A 26,075-nucleotide genomic window follows, 5' to 3' on the forward strand; every position below is an offset into this window, starting at 1 on the left:
CAAAGCCTGCGTGCCTGCTCTGGCCGAGGTAACGGGGCGCAGGCCGCGACAGCACGCGAGTGCTGGACAGCTCGTCGTTTTGGGGCGCCCCCGTTACTTCCCCACACTATTGTCAGGAACATCAATGAAAAATCACTCAGATACTTCCCTATGGAAAATTACACCTGGCTTTCATTGCACGAGGCTGCAGTTTTGCTAATTAACTCCTTTCCCCACCAACCCCAGTATCATCTTCAACATACACAAAGTTTTTGGAGGTTACAAAACCGTAAGTGTAACAACACTTTTGCCTGTTTTACAAAGAAGCCTTCTGAAAATTATTGAGAGATCACTAAATACCAAAGTAACCACTCCTTCCCTGAAACTCAGCTGGAAGAATGTAATAATACTCATCCCTTGGCCCTCCGGGTGGCTGAAACCCGAGGTCCCTTGAAGCTTGCTCATTCTTAGGACACAAATAACATACAAGTACCAGTTACTAACGTCTTCAACAGGGCAACGAAAAGGACCAGAGAGGGGTGAAAAGAGGCCTAAGAACATCGGAGCCGATTCACAAAACCACGACAGAACCCATTTGAGCTTCGTGACAGACAGAAACAATTTAAAACTCTGCAAAATACTTTTTAAAAACATGATCTCTCTTGAAAAAATAACTGGAGGAGCTTTTAAACTTCTCCATATGTGTTTGAGGAGGAAAAACCCAACAAGGATCAAAAATACAGATAAAAAATAAACATGATTCTACTCTGCAAGAAGTATTTTCATCATTCTCAAGGGTGGCTCACCATTCCCAAAGTACGCTTGGGGCTTTAGTCTCTCTTGTTCTTTGCTCCTTTCTTCCTGTTTCTTCCTCTTCTGCTCCCAGAATGGACGCAAAAGTCTTTGGTCTCAGAACACTGGATGCAGCACAGTGTTGCAAGCACATACTAACGGTGTTCACACTCGGGGAGGAGGCAGGAAGGAGCGAGGGCTGGTCCTGCGGAGGAGATGGGATGGGTGGGTTGTGGGGAGTCAGCTCCTAGATGGCTCCTTCACTGTGCATACTGTGGTTGGGCTTGTTGTGAGTCACACAGTTCTGTTCGTTCAATCGTCCGGCAAACCGTCATGCAGCTCCGTAAGAGTCAGTTCGATTTTAGTGTTTTCACTGTCCGAGGACTGAGGTGTTTTGTCCATCCGGGATGCCATCAGGGCATTTTGGTACTGCTGTCTTGAGATCTGCTCCAAGGACAGGAGGAGGGAACAGAAAGAGCCAGTCACACTTCTGTCTCTCCCGTGGGAGGCACTGACAAAATAAAGTGCCCTCCCTTTCCAGATGATCACACTTCAACCCCTGCTCACCCGTTCCTGTAAAACACCCCTGCGCTTCACAAGCCCAGAGCATCCCAACTCAACACCACAGCGTGGTGACGTTTCCAGAGAGGGTGCAAGCACAGAGCTGTGCGATCACCACACACTGTTTGAAGGCAGGGATTTACTCCTGTGCAGGGATTTTGAAATCAGATCTCCGTTTCCTTCTAACCACGTACGTTTCTAGGGCCAGAACCTGAGTTTGGCAAAGTCTTTCTCCCAACTTGTGTGCTCGGGGCGAGGCTCTAAGAGCCCTTATAGAGCCAGAGGGTACAAGCATCACTGCTTGTCTAGGCCAGCAAACGCAGCAGGAGCTACGGGCTTATCCTGACACAGGAGGACAATTGATTCTAGAAAAGATTGGGATCGCCACAGAGATGAGTCCCAATTAGCAACCCAGGAAGTCTCCACCAGTCTCTCCACTCAGCAGGACTCTCATGGCAGGAGCTGGCCTACAGCACACAGTGTTACGGCTCACGATGCCCCAGAGGCAAGAAGCCTATAGCCCCAGATATCTGCACGTGGTAGGGGAGAATTCCTCCTGGAGCCATAAGCAACCAGCCCCGTAAACACCTCCGGGTCAGCCTTCTCAGCCAGGACAGGCAGCACGATGCACATGCACCGGGAGCCCCATGTGCTGCAGCAGCAGTGGGTTATCTCGGCAGCAAGGTGGAAGGTGGAGGAGGTGAAACAAGACTTTCAGAAAACCGTAAGTTTCAGTAGCCACGCAAGGGAGGGACTGGAAACGCACAGAGTCAGATGGGCCAGGTCACAACTCCAACAGCAAACTCCAAACATGCACGAGCAGGTCACAACCCTGGTTTACAAGGTATTAACTGAGTAAGTGCACATGTGGCACAGTGAGAACACTAATGCTGAGTACTGTGTCCTGTGTGTAAAGCAGTGACGCAAAAAGAGGTGTGCAAGCCTGACTGCAGAGACAGCAGGCAGCTTAGCATTCATTAGCCTCAGCATGGACACGGTGAGAGTCGGAAGGACACCACTTAAACCAGCGTAAGATGAGCAGCCGCTCCGTACAGCCGTTTAACCGCTGAAATCTGTGGTGAGAATCACTTGCCCAGCGACAAACACTTACTGACCCAAACCCTGCAGGCTTGGACCATCGACCAGTACACTTGCATCTGTCAACTTTTGAATGCAAGACTGTACTCTTCTTTTAAAATTTGGTCACAAAACAATTGCTTTAGCATTCTAGTATTTCTACTCTATCCCATATTCTTAATATCGAATTAACTTTGACAGAAGTTGAGTTCACAAATCACTTGGGTGGCATACAGAGAAACTGTGAACATGCACTTAATTCAAGAAAAGCATCAAGGTCAACTTCTGGCCATGGGACCTCAGCTTCCCTGGACTTCCAGCTGGGCTGGAATTGCTGCCAGCATTAGCTGTTCCTCAGCTCAACTAGATTTCCTATCCCACAGGACTGGCACACGTTTCAGCGTGGGATGCACCATGCTGGGGGACAGAGCTGTATTCATGCAGCAACTCACTGGTAGTACGAGACATGAGCCTAACATGAGAAGTCAAGATAAAGAGCAATGTCCAAGACTTCTCCGAGCAGAAGGAGGATGGCAAGTCGCAAAGTTAAGATCAAGAACCCCAAACTGAAACCAAAATCAGAAGTGAATAAAAACTGCAACCAACAGAAAATGTCTCATCCTTTAGATAGGACACTGATAATGAAGGGTCTCCGTTTCAGATGGCTCCAAAGGCTTCACAAGGAGATGTCTTTCATGACTAAAAGCAGAGAGAGGTTATTTTCTATAATCTTTCCTCAAGGGACCTGAAATCCAAAAACCTATGTGACCAACCTACATACAAGCCTAAACGAGAGAAACAGGGAAGAAAAACCAATGGACAGCAGATACTGGGGGGAAAAAGTAATTTCAGGTGACTTTTAAATGGCTGCTTTCATAATCCTATTTACTCACAAAGCAATCTGGAGCGCCCCCCTTTCCTTGGTCTCTCCATCCTACCAGCCAAGCCCAGCATTCCAGATTTTTTCCTACCTTGACAAACTGAATGTCTGTGAGTGCTTTCACTGAGTAGTCTGGAACATACACTTGAAGGAAAGAAGCATTCAGCTGGTTGTTGCTGCTCCCTAACGTAGGTGTCACTGCATCGATGCGATCACTTCGGTTTAAAGAGTCTGAGTGATTCAAGCCGCAGGGCCGAGGCGGAGACTTGTTTTCGGCTGAGAAATGGGCAAGAGCGAGAGATTTCTTAAATCAAGTGGAAAACATCTGAAGTCACCAGTTTCAAAGGGACATAATAAATCACAATGATGTAGCACAAAAGAACTGCAAACAGTTAATCCACTCATAACTAGACATGCAGCTAAACAACCAAATTACCCTGAAAAAGAGTACATTTTGAGTCCAGAGTGGTAACCACCAGAGAAAGGTAACTTCTCATGGCTTCCTTACAGGAGATCTTCACAGTCAGACCATGTTTAGTAGGTTATTTTTCCCCCCCTTAATGATTTATAACAACTCCATGCCAGACCTTTCATCCACAGTCAGTCCCAGCTAATCCTTACCCCCTTTTATTCCACCTGGTTCCTATACATGCCTTGTTCCCTGAGTTAGAGCAGACATTTTCAAGGGCGACAGAGTTCTCAGTGGACCAAAGGGCAGTTCATGTGATGATTATTTCAACGTTTCCTCTAGTGCCTCCCAGTGCTTCAAGGGCAAAAACTCAACGAAGAAGAGCAAGCTCCATGTGGGACATGCCAGCCAGAAAACCACAGGAAACAGTCAGTGCTACTCTGTGTCCAGGAAAGGAGTAAACTGAAGACATCATCTTCCATCACTGGCCTTTAAGCACTGTAGGGCTTCACTTGAAAACCTCGCAGCTGTGCCCTGCGAGTGTGGTTGGTCACAGTTTATCTCGAATAAACGTGCTTTCAGGAAGCCACAGATATTTCGCATCCCTAGCTTCCACCCACACAGTGACCCAGAAGACAGGAGAACAGAAATGCACCCTAAGAGAGACCCCAAGCTCCCCTGCAGACGGGTTCCTCCCTGGGTGCACACACAGTACATACCGATCCAAGAACTGTCCTTGGGGCTGGTGAATGTTTGGATCTTGATGCAGCTAAATTTCATTCAGCCAGCCCAAACTGAAACTTGATGTCATCTATGCTACTCGCCACGTGACCCCCGTCCTCAGCTGAAAGCTCATTTTCATATCATCTTAAGACACAAAGCCTCTTTGAGCAAGTCAGCAACAGTATACTTGCAAGCTTTTCAAATTATTTTTGGAAGACTTTTCTATATATAAACTTATTTCTAAAAAAACCCAACCCTCCCTAAAATTCAACCCTACCTCTGCTAGTTAATCACTATAAATATAATCCCTCTTGCCCAAATGACACAGCCTGTTCTACATCTCTGCATCCAGCCTTTCCTAAACCTAACAATTAGATGCTTCTAGATACATGCCAGAATCGCCCAGTTTTTTTAAATCACTCTGATGCTGTCTTTCCTTTAATTTTAGAAAAGGGAACAGAAAAATACAGGTTCTGACCACCTGGCAATTTTCCTGCCATTCCTGCACTATGGAATTAGCACAGGTCCCTATGGCAACACCAAGTACAGGCTTAGGGGGAAGCACTCAGGGCCCTGCAAGGTTTGCCTCCATCCCAACTTGCCATCTTGAAAGCCACAGCAGGCTGCAGTAACTCCTGTCCGGAGCCAAACCTCATTCTGCACACAGGCCTTGATGCTGTAGTTCCCACCGGAGAACAAGGAACTGCGAAGGCTGAGCAAATCTGTCCTGCCTTTCCCCCCTGCAAACACCAAATAGAGCTGTGTGTGACAAGAACAGCATCACTGCTGCTCAGGATAAAGGTTTCTGTCTGGAACAGCTTCACACTAGTGTGACCTGTATCTGCCCTTTCTTTTCATCAGCAGTCTCATAGAACATTACGAATAAAAAACAAAGAGCAACATGACAAGCATATATTAAAAAACAAACAAACGGGACAGGTGAAACAGATGGACAGAGCTAAAAAGTATGATTACTAGAACTCTGAGGGAAAAGACATCACTTCTGGACCACCTACAGGTCAGGGAGGGAGAAGTTAACAAAGAAGGAAGGATACAGAAAGGGCAGGCGACAGAAGAACACCAGGCAGGTCCGTGTTTGCAGAACATCAACCTGGCAGGCCAGCCCACACCTGGACAGACCTTTTCTACTCACGTTTTCCCATATTCCCCAACTTCCTCTGCAGAGGATAGAGCGCAAACCACAAAACGCACATCAATCCAACCATATTGCGAATTTGGGGTTAAACAACAGGATCCTTTTCAGGACCCAGCAGAAGTTCTGAGCTTCACTAGAACTGGTACCACATTACCACAGTGACCAGGCTTACCATATCAGTTCCTTCCAAAGGAGATTCTTCCCATTATTATTTTCTATTATTGATTGATTTTCTTTCTAGTTGAGGGGAAAAACCTAGGAAAATATGCTTGGCATTTCTATCGGAAACAACCTGCATGTGCTAAGTGTCCACTTATTTGTAGCAAGGAAAAAAAAAGAAGACCTGGCAAAACAAAAGAACCAAGCTAACAAAAAGATAATCAAAGCCACTGAGCTCAAAAAAAAAAAAAAAGCCATCAGGTACTTTAATTAAAGAAAGATTAAATTTCTCCCCCTTCTTTGAAGTTTAGCAGCAGGAAATTTTAACAGGGCAAGAGAAAAAAAAACCGCCCTGCAGGACAACAACCTGTAGTTTGTTTGGAATGTGCATGAGACTAATTTAAGGACTGATGGCGAAACACATTTTCAACAGTGAAAAAAGGAGAGGGGCGGAAACAGAGGAAGCAGATGAAAGTTTATGAAACGTATGACATGTATTAATGTTTAGGAGACGTTTCACTTCAGTATGCATATCATTATCTTGTTTGCTTTTAGGTCTAGGGAAAGACATTTCATTTGAAAAAGAAAATTTCAAAAGGAAGAAATATGTTCACTGTGGCTCAAACGATTTTAGGATTCTGCTCTTCCTACAGACTTCCTTGATGGGTTTCCACTTTCCTCTACTGCTCTGTGCATGCAGTGTCTGCAAAGCTCCGTTCTTGACCTTTCCCAATTTCCAACTGCTCACATATCGGAGCTCTTTTTGCCCCAGTTCGCCCCCTCCTTGGTCTCTGCTCTCCAAAGGGCTTTCTGTGTCAGTCAACTTGGTTATTCAGCAAGGAAAGGACTCAAGCAAAATGGGAACCAGAAAACCCCACAGGAGATCCCACAGATTTCTTGCACATTCCACTGCAAATCCGTCCGCTCAGTAACTCACTGTGCCAGTCCACGGCATTAACCCTGCCGAAAGCTCAAAGCTTTTGAGGAATTGAAATGGCCAGACTGTATACAAACCATGGAGTCTACCCGTAAGAGAATATAAGAATTCTTTCATTAAAGAAGTTTTCCTTTTATGGAGTTTAGCAGCAGACATTCTCCTCTGCCAAATGCATTTTCTTCCGAAATTTTTAAGCCTCAGCTTGAGGGAGAATACCTTCTTTTAAAAAAAATCTCCCCTCCTAATTTTCCACCAGCATACATGTGAGAAACAAGAACAAGTACACATTACCAAATACATTTTCTTCAACGCGTCTTTAGTTCTCCCCGTTTCAACGACTGTCATGTTGCCACCAGATACCACAAACACAAATTCAGGATACCTACCTGCGAGGCATAACTCTGTGCTGGACTTCTCCCTAACGAGCAAAGGGGTCAGATAAATACAGACTGCAGCTGACTTTTTATGGCATCAGGGCAGTCACAAGAATGGTGAAAATAGAAGCATGCGGATTTACCTGGAGAACCTGCTGCTAACAACTCTGTTCTGCTGACAACAAAGGTACGAGACAGGGACAAGGGAACTAGAAGAGGGAGAGAAAAAGGATGAGATCACGACCAGAAAGGCGGCAGCTATCCACGCTTGACAGGGGAAGGAGCCAGTTCACACACCGAAGAACTAAAACCAAAAGTGCAAATCGACTGTGAAAAAGTAAAGGGTTAAAATAAAAGCAAAACAAAAAAAAAGACAATTAAACAATTTTAGGAATAAACCAAAAAACACACCTGAGGAATTACAGTGAAGCGACCATTTTTCACTAGCTAATTTGAATGGTTATCCAGCACAGAACAGTCCCATCAAGGTACACTCAGATTTAAAACAGTTCAAAAGGAGCAGTGGTGCCTGCTCCAGCCTGGAAGGCAAAGAGTTAAAACAAACCCGAAAGCTTTCACAGGTGCTGTTCCTTATGGGAACCAGGCAAAACCAGAAATAAAATCAAAGGATGCTTCATAGGTGTTCAAGTTTCCAGTGAAATGTCAAGCGAAGTTGTGATTCTCAATGCTCATCCCTGTCAGGATGGGTGCTGTTCTGCTCGTGATTACTGCAAATCCTTCCCCAGCTGTAGCTAAAGAGAAAACCTTCACTCTTTTGTCTGGGTTGGTTTGTTTGTTTGGGGTTTTGTTCTGGGGGAAGTTTTTGTCTGTTTGTTTGTAATGCTCTCTTCTCCTGTTCCTCACTTCACATTCCAGGTGGGGAGAGCAGGCACATAAGGTCTAATTAGGACACACAGAAGAGCAGGAATTTTATGTTGTTCTGCAGTGAGTTATGCTTTCACTGAGCTTTCCTGTCTATACAGGGAAAGAAGAATTTATTTTTATGAGCCCATCCTCACAGAAATCTCAGGATGCTGCAAGTCATCATAAAACAAATTCTCTAAAATGTGGAGGGAAAGCCAGCAAAATGAGGGGTTTGCTGCGGTAAAAGGCAACCAGCCGACAGTAAACAAACTCAAGGTTGGCTGAGATTAATTTAAAATAGTGGATATCCAAATGTTTGACATGGCAAAATCCAAGATGGATTTCAGGGCATGCCAAGAGGAGATCATTTGATCTCACAAGACTTGGCGCCATTGGCATGGTTGTGGGGAGGGTTAGCAACACAAAAAGCACATGAAAACATTCAACCTGAACAATGCTGGCACAACAGAGGTGCCACAAGGCACTTCCGAGCATAGTCTGGTAGGAGAAGTGACCATGCCTAACCCAACGCCGTGCCTGGCCCATACTGCAAAAGCCGAGCTGCGAAGCAGAGGGTCCGATGCAGCTGCACACACGCACGTCACGATTCCTTGTGAACGCTGCCACTGTGACTCAGACAAAATCCACCCCACACTCCGCACACTTTCCGTCAAGCCTCAAAAGGTATAAGCTAGCCTGATCAAATTAAATTGCACATAATTAAGGAAGAATTAGTCTTGCCTCTAAAAGTGAGCTCACACATCCAAGAGAACTGCCGTTGTCTGCAGAGCCTAATAAGGCGATACTCATAACTTTCAAAACCATTTTCATTCCAATGCCATCTGCTAACGTACATACACATACGTAAAGGAAGTGCTCGTGAGCGTACAATTAAAACGAGCCTCCTCTCAAGTGGAACACAAACCTTGCTGCAGCAGGAGGACCCGATTTCAGCCTGAGAAACGTCTCTCCCTGAAGCTGAGCCAGTGGCTTTGGGTTCCCAGCTGAGGTCAGGATCATAGCGATGACACTGCTGGCACCAAAATCCCTCACCAAACGCTGACATGCAGCACTGGAGCCTACTCTTGGTGGATTATAAGACGATCCCCCAACCTGCACCTGTGAGGTGGTGGCTTACGCGGCTACCGCTTGCGTGCCGGGAATTGGCTCGCAGCTCGGTGGGAATTGGCTCACACCTTGTCGGGAATTGGCTCACACCTCGGTGGGAACTGGCTTGCAGCTCGTCCTCAGACACCAGCTCTTCCCCCTTGCTGATTTCTCGGTTACATTTCCACCCAAGCTGAGAAGAGCAATCGTTTTTTTTGCTGCCCTGCTTTGCCTGAAGACGGCTTTGGAAATCAGACCGGTAAAGCGAACCATCCGCAGACTGCCAGGTGCCTGCACCACTAGATGTCCCTCTGCCTCTAACCATTTATTCCCATTAATTCAACCCCCTTCACCCTACCCAAGCAAAACAACAAAGCTGTTCTCCAGCATCACTCACTAAGGCTGACATCCTCCGGGAACTGGCAAGCCACTGCCAGCACCGGGTTTGGGAGTCCCCTCCCAGGGACGCTGTGCCAGGCAGGCAGTTCCGCAGGCAAGGAGGTCTCGTTTACATCGGCCCCACGGACACGGGGGGCAGGGGGGTGCCCTGCGCAGCCTCCTCCCGCTGCGCTCTCAAGACGGGCAGGCTTGTGCAGGAGCGCATTCCAGAAGCAGAAGGTAAGAGGACATACCTGGCGATGCTGTGAGGGCCATCACCCCATAGTAGGAAAAAGCACCAGCTTCAAACTTCATCCCCTCTTTCCCAGCCTCCACTTCCACTTTCCCCTGTTAAGGAAAAGGAGAGAGAGCTGCAATTAAAAGGGACCGTAGGTCTCGAGGCACAAGATCAGGCTTGAGCCCTGAAAGCTAGTTTTGCCTCACATTCCTAAGAATGGTCCCTGCAGTTTGTAAGGATGCCTGGACAGGGACAGACCCTGGAAGGTCACATATGCTTGTGCCCTGAGCTATCCTGTCCTTCTGTCCCCAGTGTAAGCCCCTGCAGAGGGAGCAGGATCACCTCGGTGCTTCAGGGTGGTACTATTGCCCTGCTCCAAGTGCTGCCAGGCAGCTTTCCCTCAATACAGAGGGAAAAAAATCTCACCCCCAGTATCACAAGCTTATATGTAGCACAGTCACCTGGGCTCTTGAGACACCTAGACATTTTGGGCTACAGCTGACATTCACAAGAAGCATCCCCTAACACTAGCATGGGAACGAGGAGGCTGTCTGCCTTCGCCGATGAGATTCCCACAGAAACAAAGCCCCTTATTCCTGAAGGAGTAGTCTTGGGGCTACTTTGGTTTTCTTGGTTTCAAGCAGCTTTGCATATTCCAGCACACCTAAGATCACGGTCTTGCCTAGAATGACCCTCAGTGCTTCCCAAGCTGTACAAAACCACACTACCACGCAAGCGCACCCGCTGCTGATGTGGGCTGAACCAAACGCTTACCGTCACATCCTACAAAGGACCCTAAACCAGTACCAAACACAGCTGTAAACATCCCAGTTACTTTGGTATACAAGCAGCCAAACATAACTGGCCTCTCAGGAGGGCCTGCTTGTCACATCTACCCATCCCCACTGGTACTGCACTGAGAGTTCCAGCACACCACTGCAGACAGGAGAGATCTCACACACCTTTCAGGCTGAACTACACAAAGGTTGGGATTTCAGGCAAATACCTGCAATGCTTTTCCTCTGGCTAGGCGGGAAAGGGCAGACAGACTGCCCCACGTGTGCCAAGTAGACTGAACATCAACTAGACACAATCGGGTCAAAATGGGTCCAAAAGATAGATTGTATTTTTATGTGTTTATTCCATTAAGCACCATTTAAAATCATACCTTTAACTTTACAGTACTGTACTGGGGCAGAAAAACATGAAAATGAACGCAACCTGCACGAGCCCTGAGACAAATCAGTTTGTCTAACTGTCCCAGATGAGAAAAAGCACAAAATCTGCCTACCAGGAAGAGAGTGCCTAGCTCACAAATCCACTTTCCTGCTATCACAAGCAACGAGTCCATATAATCCCTTTTAAAACCAATTTCACTCCACAACACAAATAAGTAGCTTACTTGTTCATTACAAGCCTTCCAAAAGGTACGATGTCGTCACCCAGGCAAAGACTGGTTATGAACAGAGCTCTCAGCCTACTTACTGCTGGTAGTTACTCACCAGCCAAGACCAGGTCTCCAAAATACATACGCAACTGGGCTTTGACCTGCACAGTCGGTCTGGAGTTAGTAGCTAAATAGAAACCAGTGATTAGTGGTAGGAGTTGAGTTTCAGTTCCAAGACCATCGCTCTACAGCAGACGCAGCACCTCCCAGCTTCCCAGTGGTGGCCATATGAAGCCCAGGCACGCTTGGCATAGTCACAGCAGCCGAAAAGCCGTTAGGCATTCCCTATGCATGCTACTGGATGTGTTCTGCCCTGTTTAAATGCATGCACGTGTGGTTTCTGGTTTTCCACTGTTCAACGTTCTAACAGGAATTTTGAAAAAACACAGGGACAAAAAAAATATCTCCAACTGCTAGAGAAGAACTTCCCATTTTCCAAGAGAAAAGCTGCTGCAAACAGGTGACATTCCAGCTAAACCAGTAACCCTACAGAGATTAAACTGGGAAGTTTAATGCACAGAATATACATTTAATTGTGTTCTGGCATGTGTTTACTGTGAAGGTATTCCTGGCCTCTCGATATGAGAGAATAAGTCCAAGTCCATTTAAGCAACAAAAGCAGAGCATTTATCCCTTCTTGATCCTTGCAGAACCAACCTTGTTACCATTTTTAGAGCATGTACTTACTGCAAAACTCACTTTTCCAAACGCATTATGGAGCTAGCACTTTGTGTTTGGTAAATATTTATTGATTGAAGACTAGCTCAGAAAGAACTGATTGTTCTTTGGTATCGCCCATGTCCTCCATTTACATCTTTGCAGCATTACCTCATTCAGGAGCATTATCTTGCCTCTGGAATATTTCAGATTGCAACAATTCAGCACATACGAAAGAGGAATTAAAGAGCTACCCAGTGGCTCCTCAAACCCTTGGAAAAACTCATCCTTTTTAAAAAGAGAATTACGTTGAATCCACAAGATTATCTTCCAGTGCTTTCTTAATTGTTTATCACTGACAGCGTTTAATACTCCCTCAACTTTTTTTTTTAAGGCCACGTTAATCAAGATTTCAAGCCCTGCGTTACAACTTCAGGTATGATGGTTGTTTTTTTATAACTGAAACTCATTTCAGTTATGCAGGACAGAAACATAAGCACCTTTCCAGCAAAATCTCTCTTCAAGGACTGCTCCTGCTCAGGTGGTGCTAGATGGAAGCAAAGTTTCTGTGTAAAGCTCTACCTGGCCATGCAAGTGTTCCTGGGAGATGTCAGCACTGGAAGCAATCCTGAACAGAACAAGCAGAAAACAGTCCTTCCACACCACCTAGGGCTCCAGTCTAACACCCACCCAAACGCAGCCATCTGGAGGTAGGGTGAGTGCTTGGATGGCGGGGTGCCCGAGAACAGCAGGGGCTGTGGCAGGAGGTGCCATCAGTCCAGGAGATGGCGCAGCGCCCCCACTCAAACCCCCGCTGCTCCCGACACCCAAGGTGCAGAAAAGTGTCATTTCCCTAAACTGCCAAACTCCCCCCTGTGCCTCCTTTTCCAAAAGGAAAAAACGTATTAGAGAAACCATCCTGGCCAAACTCTTACAACATGCCGTTTTGCACACTCCTGTTTTCCAAGCAATGCCAGCTGTACACAGGGGTCCCTTTGGATTGCCTATCCTAGTGATACCAAAAGCCCAAGTAATGTCCAACAGATGACTTCAGAAGTGCTGTCTACCCTTCACGACTGGTTTAACTGGGGCTGAAAGCAGCTGAGTGAGCTCTTCAATGTTGGCAAGGTCAGAAAGGAGGCAGGAGCAGCTCCCAAGAGCCCTAGCTCCATTCCCATGTTTGAAAGAAGACAAACTGGAAGAGGTATAGAGAGGAGTAAGTCAGGTGATGAAAGATTTTGCACACATCTACATAATCACATATCTGACCTGTAAAATGAGAACAAAGTAGTCGACGGGCTTGTTTCGCTGGTAGAGGTAGTGTTCTGGGGCTTTCTTGTTCTTCTCATCGTATTTCAGCTCCTGGATGACGTTGGGATGTTTTAGCAGCCTGAGAAGGATCTTCTCTGACATCTGGGATGGACCAAATGCTTCTACTTCTATAACACAAGATACAACTTGGCATTACACTTCGTATGCCTGACAAGAAGTTAGCAATACTCGTTAATAAGCATTTGCCTATAAAAGACACACAGATGCAGAGAGATCCATTATGGAATTGCAGGCTTCCTGTCTTTTGAGACTGTTAGATTTGCAAGGGGGAAAAAAAAACCAAAACAGGAACGCCCCAACTTTCATTACTGAAGCATTTTTCAAAACAACAAAAAACATGTCTTCATCTGAAAGGGAAAAGAAAAAGGCAGTCTCGCCTCCTTGAGAGTTCAGAGTCACAGTTGTATAGGTCACTGGAGAGTTGTATATAAAGAAGATCAGGGGACAGAGAACCTTTGAATTTGTTTTTTCCTTCCTCAACACGTATTAAAGTTGTTGCATTTATTGCACTTAAAAATAATAATTTAAAAAAAAAAAAATCACTGTTTGGGGCCCAGAAAGTTGCTCTAGATAGATGTTTTACATAAACCAGAGACACAAATGTGGCTGCCATGGTTCATATGAGAAGAGTTACTCAAAGTGAGAGACAGTACAGGTCAGTTCAAACCACATGGGATTAATGCCTGACACACAGAACACGTCCCCTATCCACTTGCTCTTCAGTGTTCCCAACAGGAGCTGTTTGAAGCGGAAAAGCTCATCCTTGTGTGAGAGAGTTAAGCCAGAGACGTCGAGATTTACACATGCAAATTGGTAAGTTTTCCTAACACCTCATTTCAGAACAGCACAGTTAATGACCCAGTACCTTTCATCTGCTAAAGATACTATTCTCAATTTAGAACAGAGAAACCAAAACTGTAGCTTTCATCTTATTTATCAGTGGCTTCACAGACAGACCTGGATTCAAACTACACAATCCTTTCATCCACAGAACAAGTAGAGAAGCAGCACTGCAAGACTATGTCTGTTGAGCAGGTGTTTAGGGAACTCCATCACGTCTTGTACCACTACATGAACAACGCTTTGCTTGCTGTTAAATCCGCATCTTCCTGTTGAACCGCTTCCTTTCACCAAAGACATGCTCACGTGCACGTGAGCCGTAGGAGTCCAAGCCTTTTAAGGAATTACTGCCCCTCGGCTGAGATGTGATAACCGATCATCTACGTGTTTCTTTTAAGTCACAGAGGCAAAATAAAGCATGGAGGCGGACTAGGAGCATCTAGGCAGGCAGTTACTGCACCTTAGAGGAGGGGAAGTACTAGTTTCCAACTGTAGCTGGGAAACTCAAGACAAGACAACTTTCTCATTTTCAACCCATGAAAATATGTTGAACATAGCAGTGAAAGACGCCCGTCTGAAAGGCCTGCATGTGAGAAGTCTTTGTATGTCAAAGAGAGACAGCACGAGCAATAGGAAGGTATGTTTTCCACAAGCTCTCCTGTTAACAGGTCTCATCTCTGAGGTGAAGGGACCCACTTTACGACGAAAGGCAATTATCAGCTGCAAGAAACCATTCAAGGCCCTGGCCTCTCTGCCAGACTGCCCACCCAAGGGCTTAAACATCAAGGTGTTCTGGGATGGAGACAACTGTCCTCTGAAACCTGAAGTCATCAACGGAGGTCACGCAAGCCAGCCAGAAATCCATTTTAAAAAGTACAGTTCAATCGCCTGCGCAGTCTGCATTAAATGTGTCGGGAGAGTTTTTCACTTGGAGTCAAAAAGTCTCATGGAACAGGTTTAGACCTTCCTGCAAAAAGTCCAGCATCTCTTTCTGGAGAAGGCGCCAGAGTGCAATTACAGTCAGCTGGCCAGTGGTATCGAGTCCTCTGGTTTGTTCCCTGAGCTCTTCCTAATGGGGTGTACTTGCTAGTCGTTAATCTGACGGACTCTAGACATGCAGTGCGGCACTTGGCATTCATCCTTACCTTTCAGACCAATTTAAAGTTACTGGTCCACCCCTGGTAAATGTCTCAGAGGGTTCATGCCGACACTGAACACAGGAGAGGAGAGAATTTAAAAAGAAAAACACAACAGTGGCATTATTTGTCACCCCACAATCCAGCCTCCCTTCCCGCCTGCACTGTCCCACCCACCTCACCGGCCTTTGCTGACAAACTGCCTCCGAGGCTCTGGCACGATCGCAAGAAAAGATAACCCGCACTTGCCTGTTGCCAGGAACCGGTGCATTGCCAGGAGGAGCTGCGGTGATATTTTAACCTTCATCTCGCTGTCTGTCTGCTTGAAGGCAGAGAAGTCCTGCTTCCTGTCCCGATGAGCTACTTTCTTTTTCGTCTTGTTATCAGCTGGAGAAGAGAGGGTGGGAAAAGAAAGGAAGCGATTTCTGTTAGAACGGGGTCCAACATGAAACCACGCTGGATGGAGTCAGCCAGGACGGCCACCCAGAGCACAGGGCGCAGGCAGACCCCTCTGCAGTACGCGCAAAGGCCTGCTCATCGGCACACAGCCCAAACTAGAAATGGCCAGCGAGCCGTGCTGCGGGCTCATCCGGCCGTGAGCCCCTGTCCTGCAGGGCTGGGCACCCCCGCTGTCACTTCTCCGTCACTCACTCTGCTTGCAAACATCCAATTGCAGAGTGCCTCGGTGTGGTACACGTAAGGTGCGTGCACATTTCTAGGTGGGGAGGAGTCCTGCTCGGTGTTACTAATGAGCAAAAGGTGTTGTTCTACAAGAGTATCCATTACAGCTATTTTTTTCATACACTTTCCTTAGAAAATTCCCAGCAAGTACACAGACTAAATACACGATGACCTATTTCTTATGCTGTACCACAGCTACACTGACTCTTCACAGCTTTGGCACAATCCATGTGCCTTTGGTCCAACTAACCCCCAGTGTCTAGCGTATGCAGTTTCTTTTGTCCCATCCCCACTTCAGCACAGGCTGGCAAGGTGTACAGCTTGGAGATGGGAATCTCTGGCTGTTTTATGGGCACTGAAGGCAGAATGAAATACAGAGCAGCTTTAGGAATTCAGATATGGGAATTTGCCTGCTAGTGATCCTGGACTCCTGACCTTTATTCAGCTAAATACTCGCCACTTGGTTCATCTGTGTCTTTAAAGCAGGCTCTGTGGTGGGGATTCCCTGTTTGGGAAAGACAACATGAAAGGTGAAGTTAAAAGAGGCACAACCAACCCAGTTATTACCATCCATCCGCTGAGCTCATCTGCCAAAATGTCTAGGAAACCAGGTAAGCTGAGAACTGCAGGCATGTTGGGGTGCAGTGTAGAGCAGCTCTGGGCAGAAGAGGTCTCTGCTCAGATGGCAGGGTCTCGCCCTCCTCTGCTGACGCAGCAGGTGAGGCGGCACTGGCTGTAAGAGCAGAACGTGCTCAGGCAGCTCTGAGCACCACTGTGTACTACAGGAAACCCAAGCCTTGAGATAATTACCGTGAGCCCTTCAGACCTGAGGTACAGCTCATGTTCTAGGGCATTAGTGAGGAAAGATACTGAAAACACAGTAGCTACCTGTCTACCACAGCCCTAGCCACAGCTTTAAAATGACTGGACTTCTGAGGGACCACAGGCAGTTCTGGTACATTGATTCACTGCATAGAATTTGGGCAAGCACACAAAAGGGTACAGGTGAAGCTAACTTTGTGAAACCTCACATATACTCCTAGGTAGCTGTTGCCAGATTTGGGGTTATTCATGCAAAAATGATGAAATGATGTACCATAGCAAGGAAGCCACTGAGATCTGGAGTCCTCCAAGTGTCCAAATATAAGCTACAGACCACGTAAGGCTCAGAGCGGTTGAGTTTGGGGCTTGGAAATGCACAATATTGGTAATTAACAGATTTCTATTAAGGTTTTCCCTAGGATGCCTAGCCCAAGGCAGTCAGAGGTGGATGCCAGAGCCTTGCTCAGCACACATCCCATGTCCCACTCTCGCTCATCCCCCCAGGGATGCACAGACCTAGGCTGACAGCCAATGCCCCACACGCTGCACTTTTTAGGCCTGTGAGTGTTTCATTTTAAAAGAAAGGTTTAGGAATTAACTAAGTTCATTTTGTCAGTTCTTTTTGTCCCTAACTGGGAAAACCAGGTATCACGCATGTTTTGGCAATGGACAGAAAGTCAGCGGGACTAAACCTGAAGTTCTTAAAGAGCCTAAAATAGCTTCCTGTAAGGAAGCAGCTCCTGCAGCTACAGGTGCTAGACAGCAGGTCAGCAAGTCCACAGTCCTCCTGGCAGGTAAAAGCATCATTTTCTAATGGGTGGCAACCACCTTGATGTATCTGAAGATTATATTCCAGGTACACAAAGTTCTGCTCTCCTGGCGTAGGATACTGATGCACACCTGTAGGTTTTGTCAGACAAATCGGCGTTGCACCACCTTTTCTATGTTGCTACGCTTTCACTTGATGACAGCGGAAATACTTAATAGGGCAAACAATTTTTATTCCCTAGCTCTGTGGTTTAAATGGGAGACGTGATACAGAGTTTACTAGCAGATATATTTGGAAATAGGAATGTTTGGGTAAGACGTGGCCTATCCCTCAGGAAAGTGACTTGGCAAGGCTAAAAAAAATATCATTAGGTGAAAGCTGTTGCAGCAGTGCAGCTCTGCGACACGCGCCCCACGGCCTGGCACCCAGTGCCCCTGCAGCATGGGCTCGCCGGGGCTCGTGGTCGCCCAGACTGCTGAACACGTGGGTGAGGACATAAAAATGCATCGTAAGCTCATGCTTACAACCAGACTCTTTATCTGCAACATGCTGAACACATGCACAAGGGTGTGTTAAGGTATTTAGTTTGCAGAAAAATCCCAGGTTTTAGGTGGGGCAAACCCTCAACTTTGTATGGCTAAAAACGAGCAGCATTCCAGGCTGCACTAAGGGGATGATTAAAATCATCTTCAATTAGAAACAGCTAAATAAGACAGGCTGCCAGTCAAACCCGAGTGAGAACGGTGAGCTCCACGTTCCTCAAGCAGACTCTGTGGCCTGAGGCCAACGCAGAACGTACAGCTTTCTCTTGGGCTTCTGAGAAGGTTGAAAACTGCTCTCCCACCATAGCTAGTGCTGGACAGATTCCCATAGTGCATCAACCATGAAAAAATGTTCCAACTTCCCAATACTAAGAGCCAAACGCACTGATAGCTCTTCCTCATGACACTGGCTGAGATGTAGTCAGAGCCTACCTGTGTCATGACAGAAACCTCTTCTCTCCACCCCATCAGCATCCCCAACACAAAGTTTCATGCTCAGAAGTACTCAGTCTATCCAGATGCTGATAGGTCAGACATATTTAATAATTTTCTTGCTCTCATCTTCTTCTCCTTGCTCCCAATATGTCTGTGAGCCATAAGACACAACAGACTAGAGCAATCTGAAGAAATATCACACGTTTATTAGGCATGCAACCCTCAAGAAATTCAGCTTCAGAGCTTCAGCAGTGAGAGCAGCTTTCAACAAAAACTGTAAATACACAACTGTTTCTACCCTAACGCAGTTCAAGTGGATTTTCATGGAAACAGCAGAAAGGCACAGGTCCAACACCAAGGTCAGCCACTGCACCTATTTTCAGGTTTCCATCAAAGCAAACATTTTTAAAACTTCAGAACAAAATTTTTCATAAGGTCTACTTCTAAGTAAACACCTACCATAGAGCAAATCAGTCCACAGGTTTCCAGTTGGCTTGGTCTGATCTGAGCAAGCCAGCTTGGTCTTGTAACGAAGAGCATCAAAGAACTCTAGTACTAGATGGGGTTACTAGCACTGACACACGGATATCAGCATCAAAAATGAGCTGCCTTAATATACCATGGACAACAAGCACCTTGGGGAAACGCAAAGCATGCTCCCATCACTACACCAATTGGAAGTGGTTAGAGCATATCAATCTACCCAAATCCAAAGCCTATCTGTTTTCTGTGATCCTCACAGCTTCTCTGGACTTCTGTTCTCTCCCTTACTGCTACAGTTTCCTTCAGTCTAAACAGTGGAATGAACTCCAGTGCTTCGTCATGGCAGCAGGAGTCAACCCCCAAAATTTCCTGCATCCTCCAGGAAGCCTAAGAAGTGAAGTTTCCCTCCTGTTCTGAACCAGGAATTTTCAATAGTAAAACCTTCCCAGGAAGGAGAGTTTCAAATGAATGCATGTTCACCAGCTCTATTTTCTTAATCTAGGAAGTCTTCAGACAGTGAAGTTAAATTCTTACTTCCTTGCCCTCTAACATGCTATAAATGGTCAAAGCTTTTCTCATCCTGAAGAACACCACAGCATGACCTATGTGGTTTCTCTTAAAAAACAAGGGAAAAAACCCCACTGAAAACCATATGCAATGTCTTTTCACTCATAGAAACATGGAAATACCTCAAAGGTGATGGGACAAAGACAGTATATTTTTGGAGTATGAGAGAAAGTCTGAATCCATCCTGTAAAGCATTATGTTGTAACTGATCAGCCCAACAATTCAGTTGTGATGGTATGAAAAGAAATCGATACTAACTGGATTCCTGTGATTTGCACAGTAATTAGAATGTTTAGCATACAGTAAAACACAACTGTGATTTACATGAACCTTTGGGCACATAACTACTGGTAAAACACTACAAAAAGTAGTTCAGACAATAGCAATCTATTAGGAAAAGTATAAGTAAGTCTACCCCACAATGTAAAGTGCTCATTTGGATTAGAGGGAGGATAGAGGATGCTTGCATTAGCCTGAAAAAGATGCTGTAGAAACATTCAGATCTCTTTCATGAGGAAAGAAGAAGAATGCAGAGGACAGTGTTAAAGATATTTAAAATTATTATTTCTATTACAATAGAATCTAGAGGTGCTTGTGCTACACACAAATGTAAAAAATAGCTTCTGCCAGCAAGTGATCAAAGCACAGATAAGAGAGATGAAGAATGACACAAAGGAAGTCCCGTATGCACAGGCCAGATCACGCAGATGGGAAGAGAAGCAAAAATACTTTTGTTAACTGGCCAAAGACCAGACAAACTCTAAACTGGGAAAGAAAAGAGTCCAGATCTCTCAAGTCCCAGGCAATGGTTGACCTGCAGCATCATCTCCCTCAACATACTTTAACACAAAGGAAGCTGTACCGAGTGATAAAAAGAGCAGTCCTTTAGAACATACTGGTTTTCAGACCTGAAGAAGACCTTCTATTCCTAGGTTTTCTCAATGATTGACAGAGAGAGACTCTGAAGAGACTCCATTCCCCTTCCTTAAGGCATAGGTATTTGTCTGCCTTCTTGCTAACATACGGTAGTGGTAGTACATGGACTACAGGCCCTTGATGCAGAGGAAGGTTAGGGGAAAACGTGGGAGGTCGTGGGCACCCTAACAAAACGGTTTAACAAGGCCACTGTGGTGCGGAACAGCTAGCAGGAGAAGCCAGACTGTTGCAGATGTAAACCTTCTTGATGGAAGGGTCAAATAAAGAAACCTGTCCTGTTTCTGAATTAATACAGCACAAAGGGGTGAGGTGCCCGTGCTGCGAAAACAAAAATTATTTTGACCCTCTGAGGGATCTGCAGGTCATTTGACCACTGAGATTTTAAATCAGCAACTTAACATCTCTCAAAACAAGCTATTAAACACAACTGCTGCTGGATGGAGTCTTCCCTCTTGTCTATAAACAAAGTGCAAATATTTCTACTCACTGTATAGATCTGTTTCATCCAGAATTTCAGACTTGATGATCTCTTCAATCACATCTTCTAAAGTGACAATTCCCAGGACTTCATAAAAAGGATCCCCTTCTCCTTCATTGTTTACTCTTTGTACTATAGCCAGGTGAGACTTGCCTGCAAGGAGACAGATAAACAATTTAGACATTTTAGAAATTCCTGAAAGATCAGAAATTATAGCAGAATTACAGACACGCAGGTACAAATAAAGACAAAAAGGTTGGTGTTAGGCTTCATGAAAAAAGAGGCAATGTTTAACAGATGCTTAAAATCATAATCTGATTTCTGTCTGAGAAATACATTCCTGAGTCACGTAAATCCACCTAATGCACTAAAGGAGAACTGCTAAAGAGATCAGTGTTCTCTTTCTAATGTCTTTCCCACTGAAATAGTTACCCTGGCACCGAATTCATTCCATTATCTTGTTGGCGGTTGTTCCACTTCTTGTCTCATGTGTTGGCAGAAGAAAGCCAAGCTGGAGCCCCGCTTTGCAGCAAGCTCCTGGGGATGTTTTCCTCAAGTTGGAAACAACATCAACAATGGCCAAACCACAAAAGCACGTGGACAGGGTAGAGCTGGGGAGGCCAGCCCCAACCATGAGTTTTCTCTTTTTCTCCTCCCTCCATCAAAAATTATTTAATTAGACATGCTCCATACAGATGGGGGGCTTATTTAGGAATTAATTAGTTAAAATATTCAAAGTGACAGTGTCTGATCAACAAAAAGAAAAGCTAAGATGAGAGGTACCAGTGGCTCTGACGATCCCTGAGCTGTGCATCATTCACAGTGTATTCTATAATTCCTCAAGTTCCTTCTGTCAGAGGAATATTAATAATATCATGGCCCTTCTAATCTGGTTTGATATCCTTGGTTGCCGGTTTCCCTAGCTGCCACTGAAAGCCAGTCCTGTGTAGAGCTGCATAAAAGGTAACATGCATTCAAAAGGGTCACCTACTCCAAGCGCATTTTGAAGTACAAATCCAGCAGGTATCGATATGCTCCCAGAACTACCAGGAGGTTATCACCTTGTCTGACCACCTCCTTCGCTAGTCTCAGAAACGATACTCACCCCACCCGTGGAAGATAACCAAAATAGTTCAACTTTGCTTAGACCCTTTATAGGCAATAATGTCTGCATGTTTTAAGATTCAGATTATTAGACTAGCAAGCATTCAAACTATTCCAACCCAGACTTACTCATGCCTAAGGAATGAAAATATCCTGAACAAATTAGACGAGGGAGGAAAAACTTATCAACTACTGATATAAACACTGCATCAGGTCAAGTCAATTCACTTTGGTAAGTTTTTCACATCTGCTTTCCCAGGGACCCAACATAAGCAGTTAAAAACAAATTCTTGGTGAACGCTGTCTGTCGAAAGTTAAATTCTTTTGCTATTCCCAGCTTGTGATCATTTAAAAGGAATTTTCCAAAGCAGGGTCTAATATTAGACTCAAAATGAAGTTTCCATTCCACTTAGGCGATATTCTCACCAAAGTAACTACTGCATAATCTGATTGTCTTGGAGCTACTCGTTTAGATGCAGATGGACATACTTTAAATACCAACTCCACAGCACTGCTGAGTCTTATCTTGAGGAGACCTTACTCTACAGTGAAGTAACAGAAAGATGATTTGTGATTTTAAAGGATCAACATTCGTATTGTACTGCAAGTCTTCCACTGTGCCAGGTGTTATTTCTTTGCATTCCTTGCAAGACTTCCAGCTCTTTTCACCGCTCAATCAGCAGCATAAAAAAAAAAAAAAGTGATTTCATAAAACCATGCAAGATTTAAGTACTATTATTATTGCTCTTCCCCTGTTACTCCAATTATATCCTTTCAATATAATGATGTACAAGAGGAACCGTAGCACAAAGAAGTGTCACACAGACAAAACAAATATTTTATTTCCCAGCGTCTGCTCAGAGATTAGTATATTTGCTTTCATGTCAAAAGGTGTGATTCCTTCAAGAACCATTTCTATCACAACCAGAGCAGCTCATTTGCACATGCTCATTCAGATGCTAATTCCCGAGGATCAGCCTTCTCACACATCAGTAAGTGGTAAGAGTGCTCAGATCCCTACAAGTGGATAAAACAAAACAACCAACAAACAATACTATCACCTCTGCTTTGATCAGAATCACCAAATTACAGCCTTCTCCTCCACTCCTGTACTGAACTAGGTGACAAAATTTTACATTTTGAAAAGGACAGTCTTTCTAACAGCGGAGTCCTGGACACATCTACAAGCAGTGGAAGAGATTTATGGAAATGGGGCTGGGAAGGACCTGAGGGGCTGTAATACTGTGGGAATTTGTGCACGACCTTCAGCCACAAAAGCAGTTGTGCCCTTTCCATTGGGGTGGTCCCCACCAAGAATTTAGGATTACTAAATTACGTTGTGCTCACTCTATTTTAGCACCTGCAGCACTCTGTTCTGACCAACAGCACCTGATGTGAGACAAGTGACCAGAATCTCCACCAGCTACTGCTCTCTTATGCAAAGTGAGCGGATGAGGAATTGGTTATGGATGGGTATCAGGCATTTTGCACTTTATACAATGAAAATGAAGACTAGAAACATTTGTGTTTGATCATCTTTGATTTTTAGTTCTTTTACTTATCTATAATCTGTATAATCTTTGATTTTTAGTTCTTTTATTTATCTCACACAGTATCAAGACCACTGAAACTTGTTGTAGGTTCAAATGCCACTGGACTTCTTGGTGGGTAGCACTGATGCCCAGCTCTACCTTCATTAATAAATCTCTTATGTTGAAGAGAGTTTATCCGTTGAAAATAGTCAAGTTATCCAAATGCAGGCTGACACTAATCTTGACTGTCAAGTTTTCCTGTTCCTGATTTTCAGGAACCCAACACTTTGCCAGGGTCAGATGAATTTAGGCCAATCTAATCAGGCTGCCCCTAAAAAGCCGCCTTTTACTCCCAAAGTCTTGTCCTTCCTTTGCATTGGCTCCAATGCTCATGCAGTCACTTGATGAGACAGACCAGATCCAAAAATTACATTTTTTGGGTCTTTGCAAGTTAATTTTGATCCAGACCCAGTAATTTGCCAGAAATCATCAGACAGTGAAGCAAGCATCAGTGCTGGTGACTGAGGTGTCATGAAGAAGCATTCCCAGACTGGCTGCCCTCCCAAACTGCTGCATAGATAATTGCAAAATACCCTCCATGTATGGCAGTAATCATGGCAGAAAAGGCTAAAGGAAAACCCAGGAGTGCACCAACTTCCTTATACATCATAAAAGAGCAAAACACAGCATGTGCCCAACTTTAAAAGTGGCCTGTGAGTAAAATAATGACTCCTCTGAGTGTTTTAAATAGAAATTGGCTACAGTTTTATCCAAAGACTTTATCAGGTCACACTGGTATTTGTCATACTGTTTTATTCAACTGAGAAAGAGAGGTTTCAACTGTATTTTCCACTGCTAAGGACAAACAATACATATCCAATAAGGAGCTGAATAAAGTAAAAGTCCCCGTAAGAAAACCTGGACTGCCTATTAATATTCCTCAGGCTTTGAGAGCAGAACACAAATTAAACCAAGAGAGCAAGCGTGCATGGAAATTATATAAATAATTTCTATATTTCACTGATTTTCTGGCCACAGTCTCTAACCACACTACATCTATGACATTAATCTTTCTTTAATCATTTAAGTGTTGATACAATGAGATTCAGCAAGCAAGCAGCTCTGCACCGCTGCTAGATCTGATGATAAAGGCAGAAATGACCTGAGTGATGTGTAATAAGCAGCACCAGGAAAGAACCGTGGGCACTGCTCTGACCCACACCTCGTCCGTGACCGCAGGCAGCCTGCTTTGCTTTCTGCCTCAGCTTCCCTCATCTACAGCAACAGCCCGTTAAATCAGCAAGAGCCTGCAGAGCTTCTATGTGTACACGGCTTGAGACACAAGTTGTGATAAGTGCTGATCTCCCGGTTACATTCATGGGCAACTAAAGGACCCAGGCATTTTGTTAAACGCAAATCCAGTCTCATCCCATTGTTCAAAATCTTGCCACTCAGCTTGGGTTTTGCCCTGTACCACAACTTCTGACTAATTTATTAAGGTAGTTAAGAAACATGAAGATGGTTAGTGAAATCCACAAGCTGGTGAACCTAGAATGAGTTCTCAGCAGTCCATACAATTGACTGACCATGCAGAACAGCACTGGAAGAAATGCTTGAAATGCTGATTCTCTTATAGTACCTTGACCATCCCTTGAGAAAAATATTGGGAAAAAAACTCACCTTTTGATCCTAACTGAGACATTTATACATTTAGAGCAAGGACCTCAAGAATATCGCCACACAGTTCAAACTAGAGGTGAAAACATCTGACCAAGTTGAACATCTGCTCTGGTCAGCACAGAGGGTCTTGTCTACGTGAAAAGTTTTGCTGTATGAATAGAGCTGCACCCACCCCACTCTCACATCCCACTTCCCCACAGACACACTGGCGGAAGAAATGGTCTGACGGGAACATTACGAAGTGCAAAAAAACTGCAAAGTCACGTATCTGTGTTGATGCACAGGTCTAGGGGGCTGGATGAGATCCACCCAAGGGTACTGAGGGAGCTGGCAAAGTGCTCGCCAAGCCATTTTCCATCATCTACCAGCAGTCCTGGCTAACCGGGAGTTCCCACTTGACTGGAAGTTAGCAAATGTGTGAGGGCTGGAAGACGAATCCGGGGAGCTACAGGCCTGTCAGTCGGATCTCGGTGCTGGGGAAGCTTGTGGAGCAGATCATCATGAGTGCCACCACACAGCACACACAGGACAACCAGGCCATCAGGCCCAGTCAGCACTGGTTTGTGAGAGGCAGGTCCTGCTTGATTAACCTGATCTCCTTCTGTGACAAGGTGACCCACTCAGTGGATGAGGAAAAGGCTGTGGATGTCATCTACCTGGAGTTTAGCAAAGTCTTTGACAGCACCCATTCCCACAGCACTCTCCTGGAAAAACTGGCTGCTCATGGCTTTGACACGACATTGACAAACGGAAGCAATTCCAGTGGATGGATGCCAAAATGGTCTGGGGCTGGAGCCCATGATGCACAAGGAAAAGCAGAGGGAGGTGCATGGGTTCAGTCTTGCAAAGAAAAAGCTAAAAGAGGGGTTTAAAAGTCTTTACATATCTCATAGTAGGCTACAGAGAAGACAGAGCTAGATTCTTCTTGGAGCTAGATGCTGACAGGACAAGAGGCAATGAACACAAGTTTCAAAAATGGAAATTCTCTTTAAATAAGGAA

General features: G+C 45.1%; 1 protein-coding gene across 1 annotated transcript; it reads right to left on the reverse strand.

Annotated features, from left to right (window-relative positions):
• Positions 1-589: 589 nt before the first annotated feature.
• On the reverse strand, positions 590-20,912 carry LOC104513697 (metal transporter CNNM2-like; the record flags this gene model as incomplete). The annotated part of the gene is given in 8 exon segments (XM_010157142.1): positions 590-1,089; positions 1,092-1,215; positions 3,381-3,565; positions 7,191-7,256; positions 9,651-9,744; positions 13,008-13,177; positions 15,296-15,433; positions 20,769-20,912. Coding segments are annotated over 8 exon segments (992 nt in total), but the record flags the coding sequence as incomplete, so codon positions are not given.
• Positions 20,913-26,075: the final 5,163 nt, after the last annotated feature.

Source organism: Eurypyga helias, unplaced genomic scaffold (assembly GCF_000690775.1).
Source record: "Eurypyga helias isolate BGI_N326 unplaced genomic scaffold, ASM69077v1 scaffold22028, whole genome shotgun sequence".
In the NCBI taxonomy this organism is placed as follows: Eukaryota; Metazoa; Chordata; class Aves; order Eurypygiformes; family Eurypygidae; genus Eurypyga; species Eurypyga helias.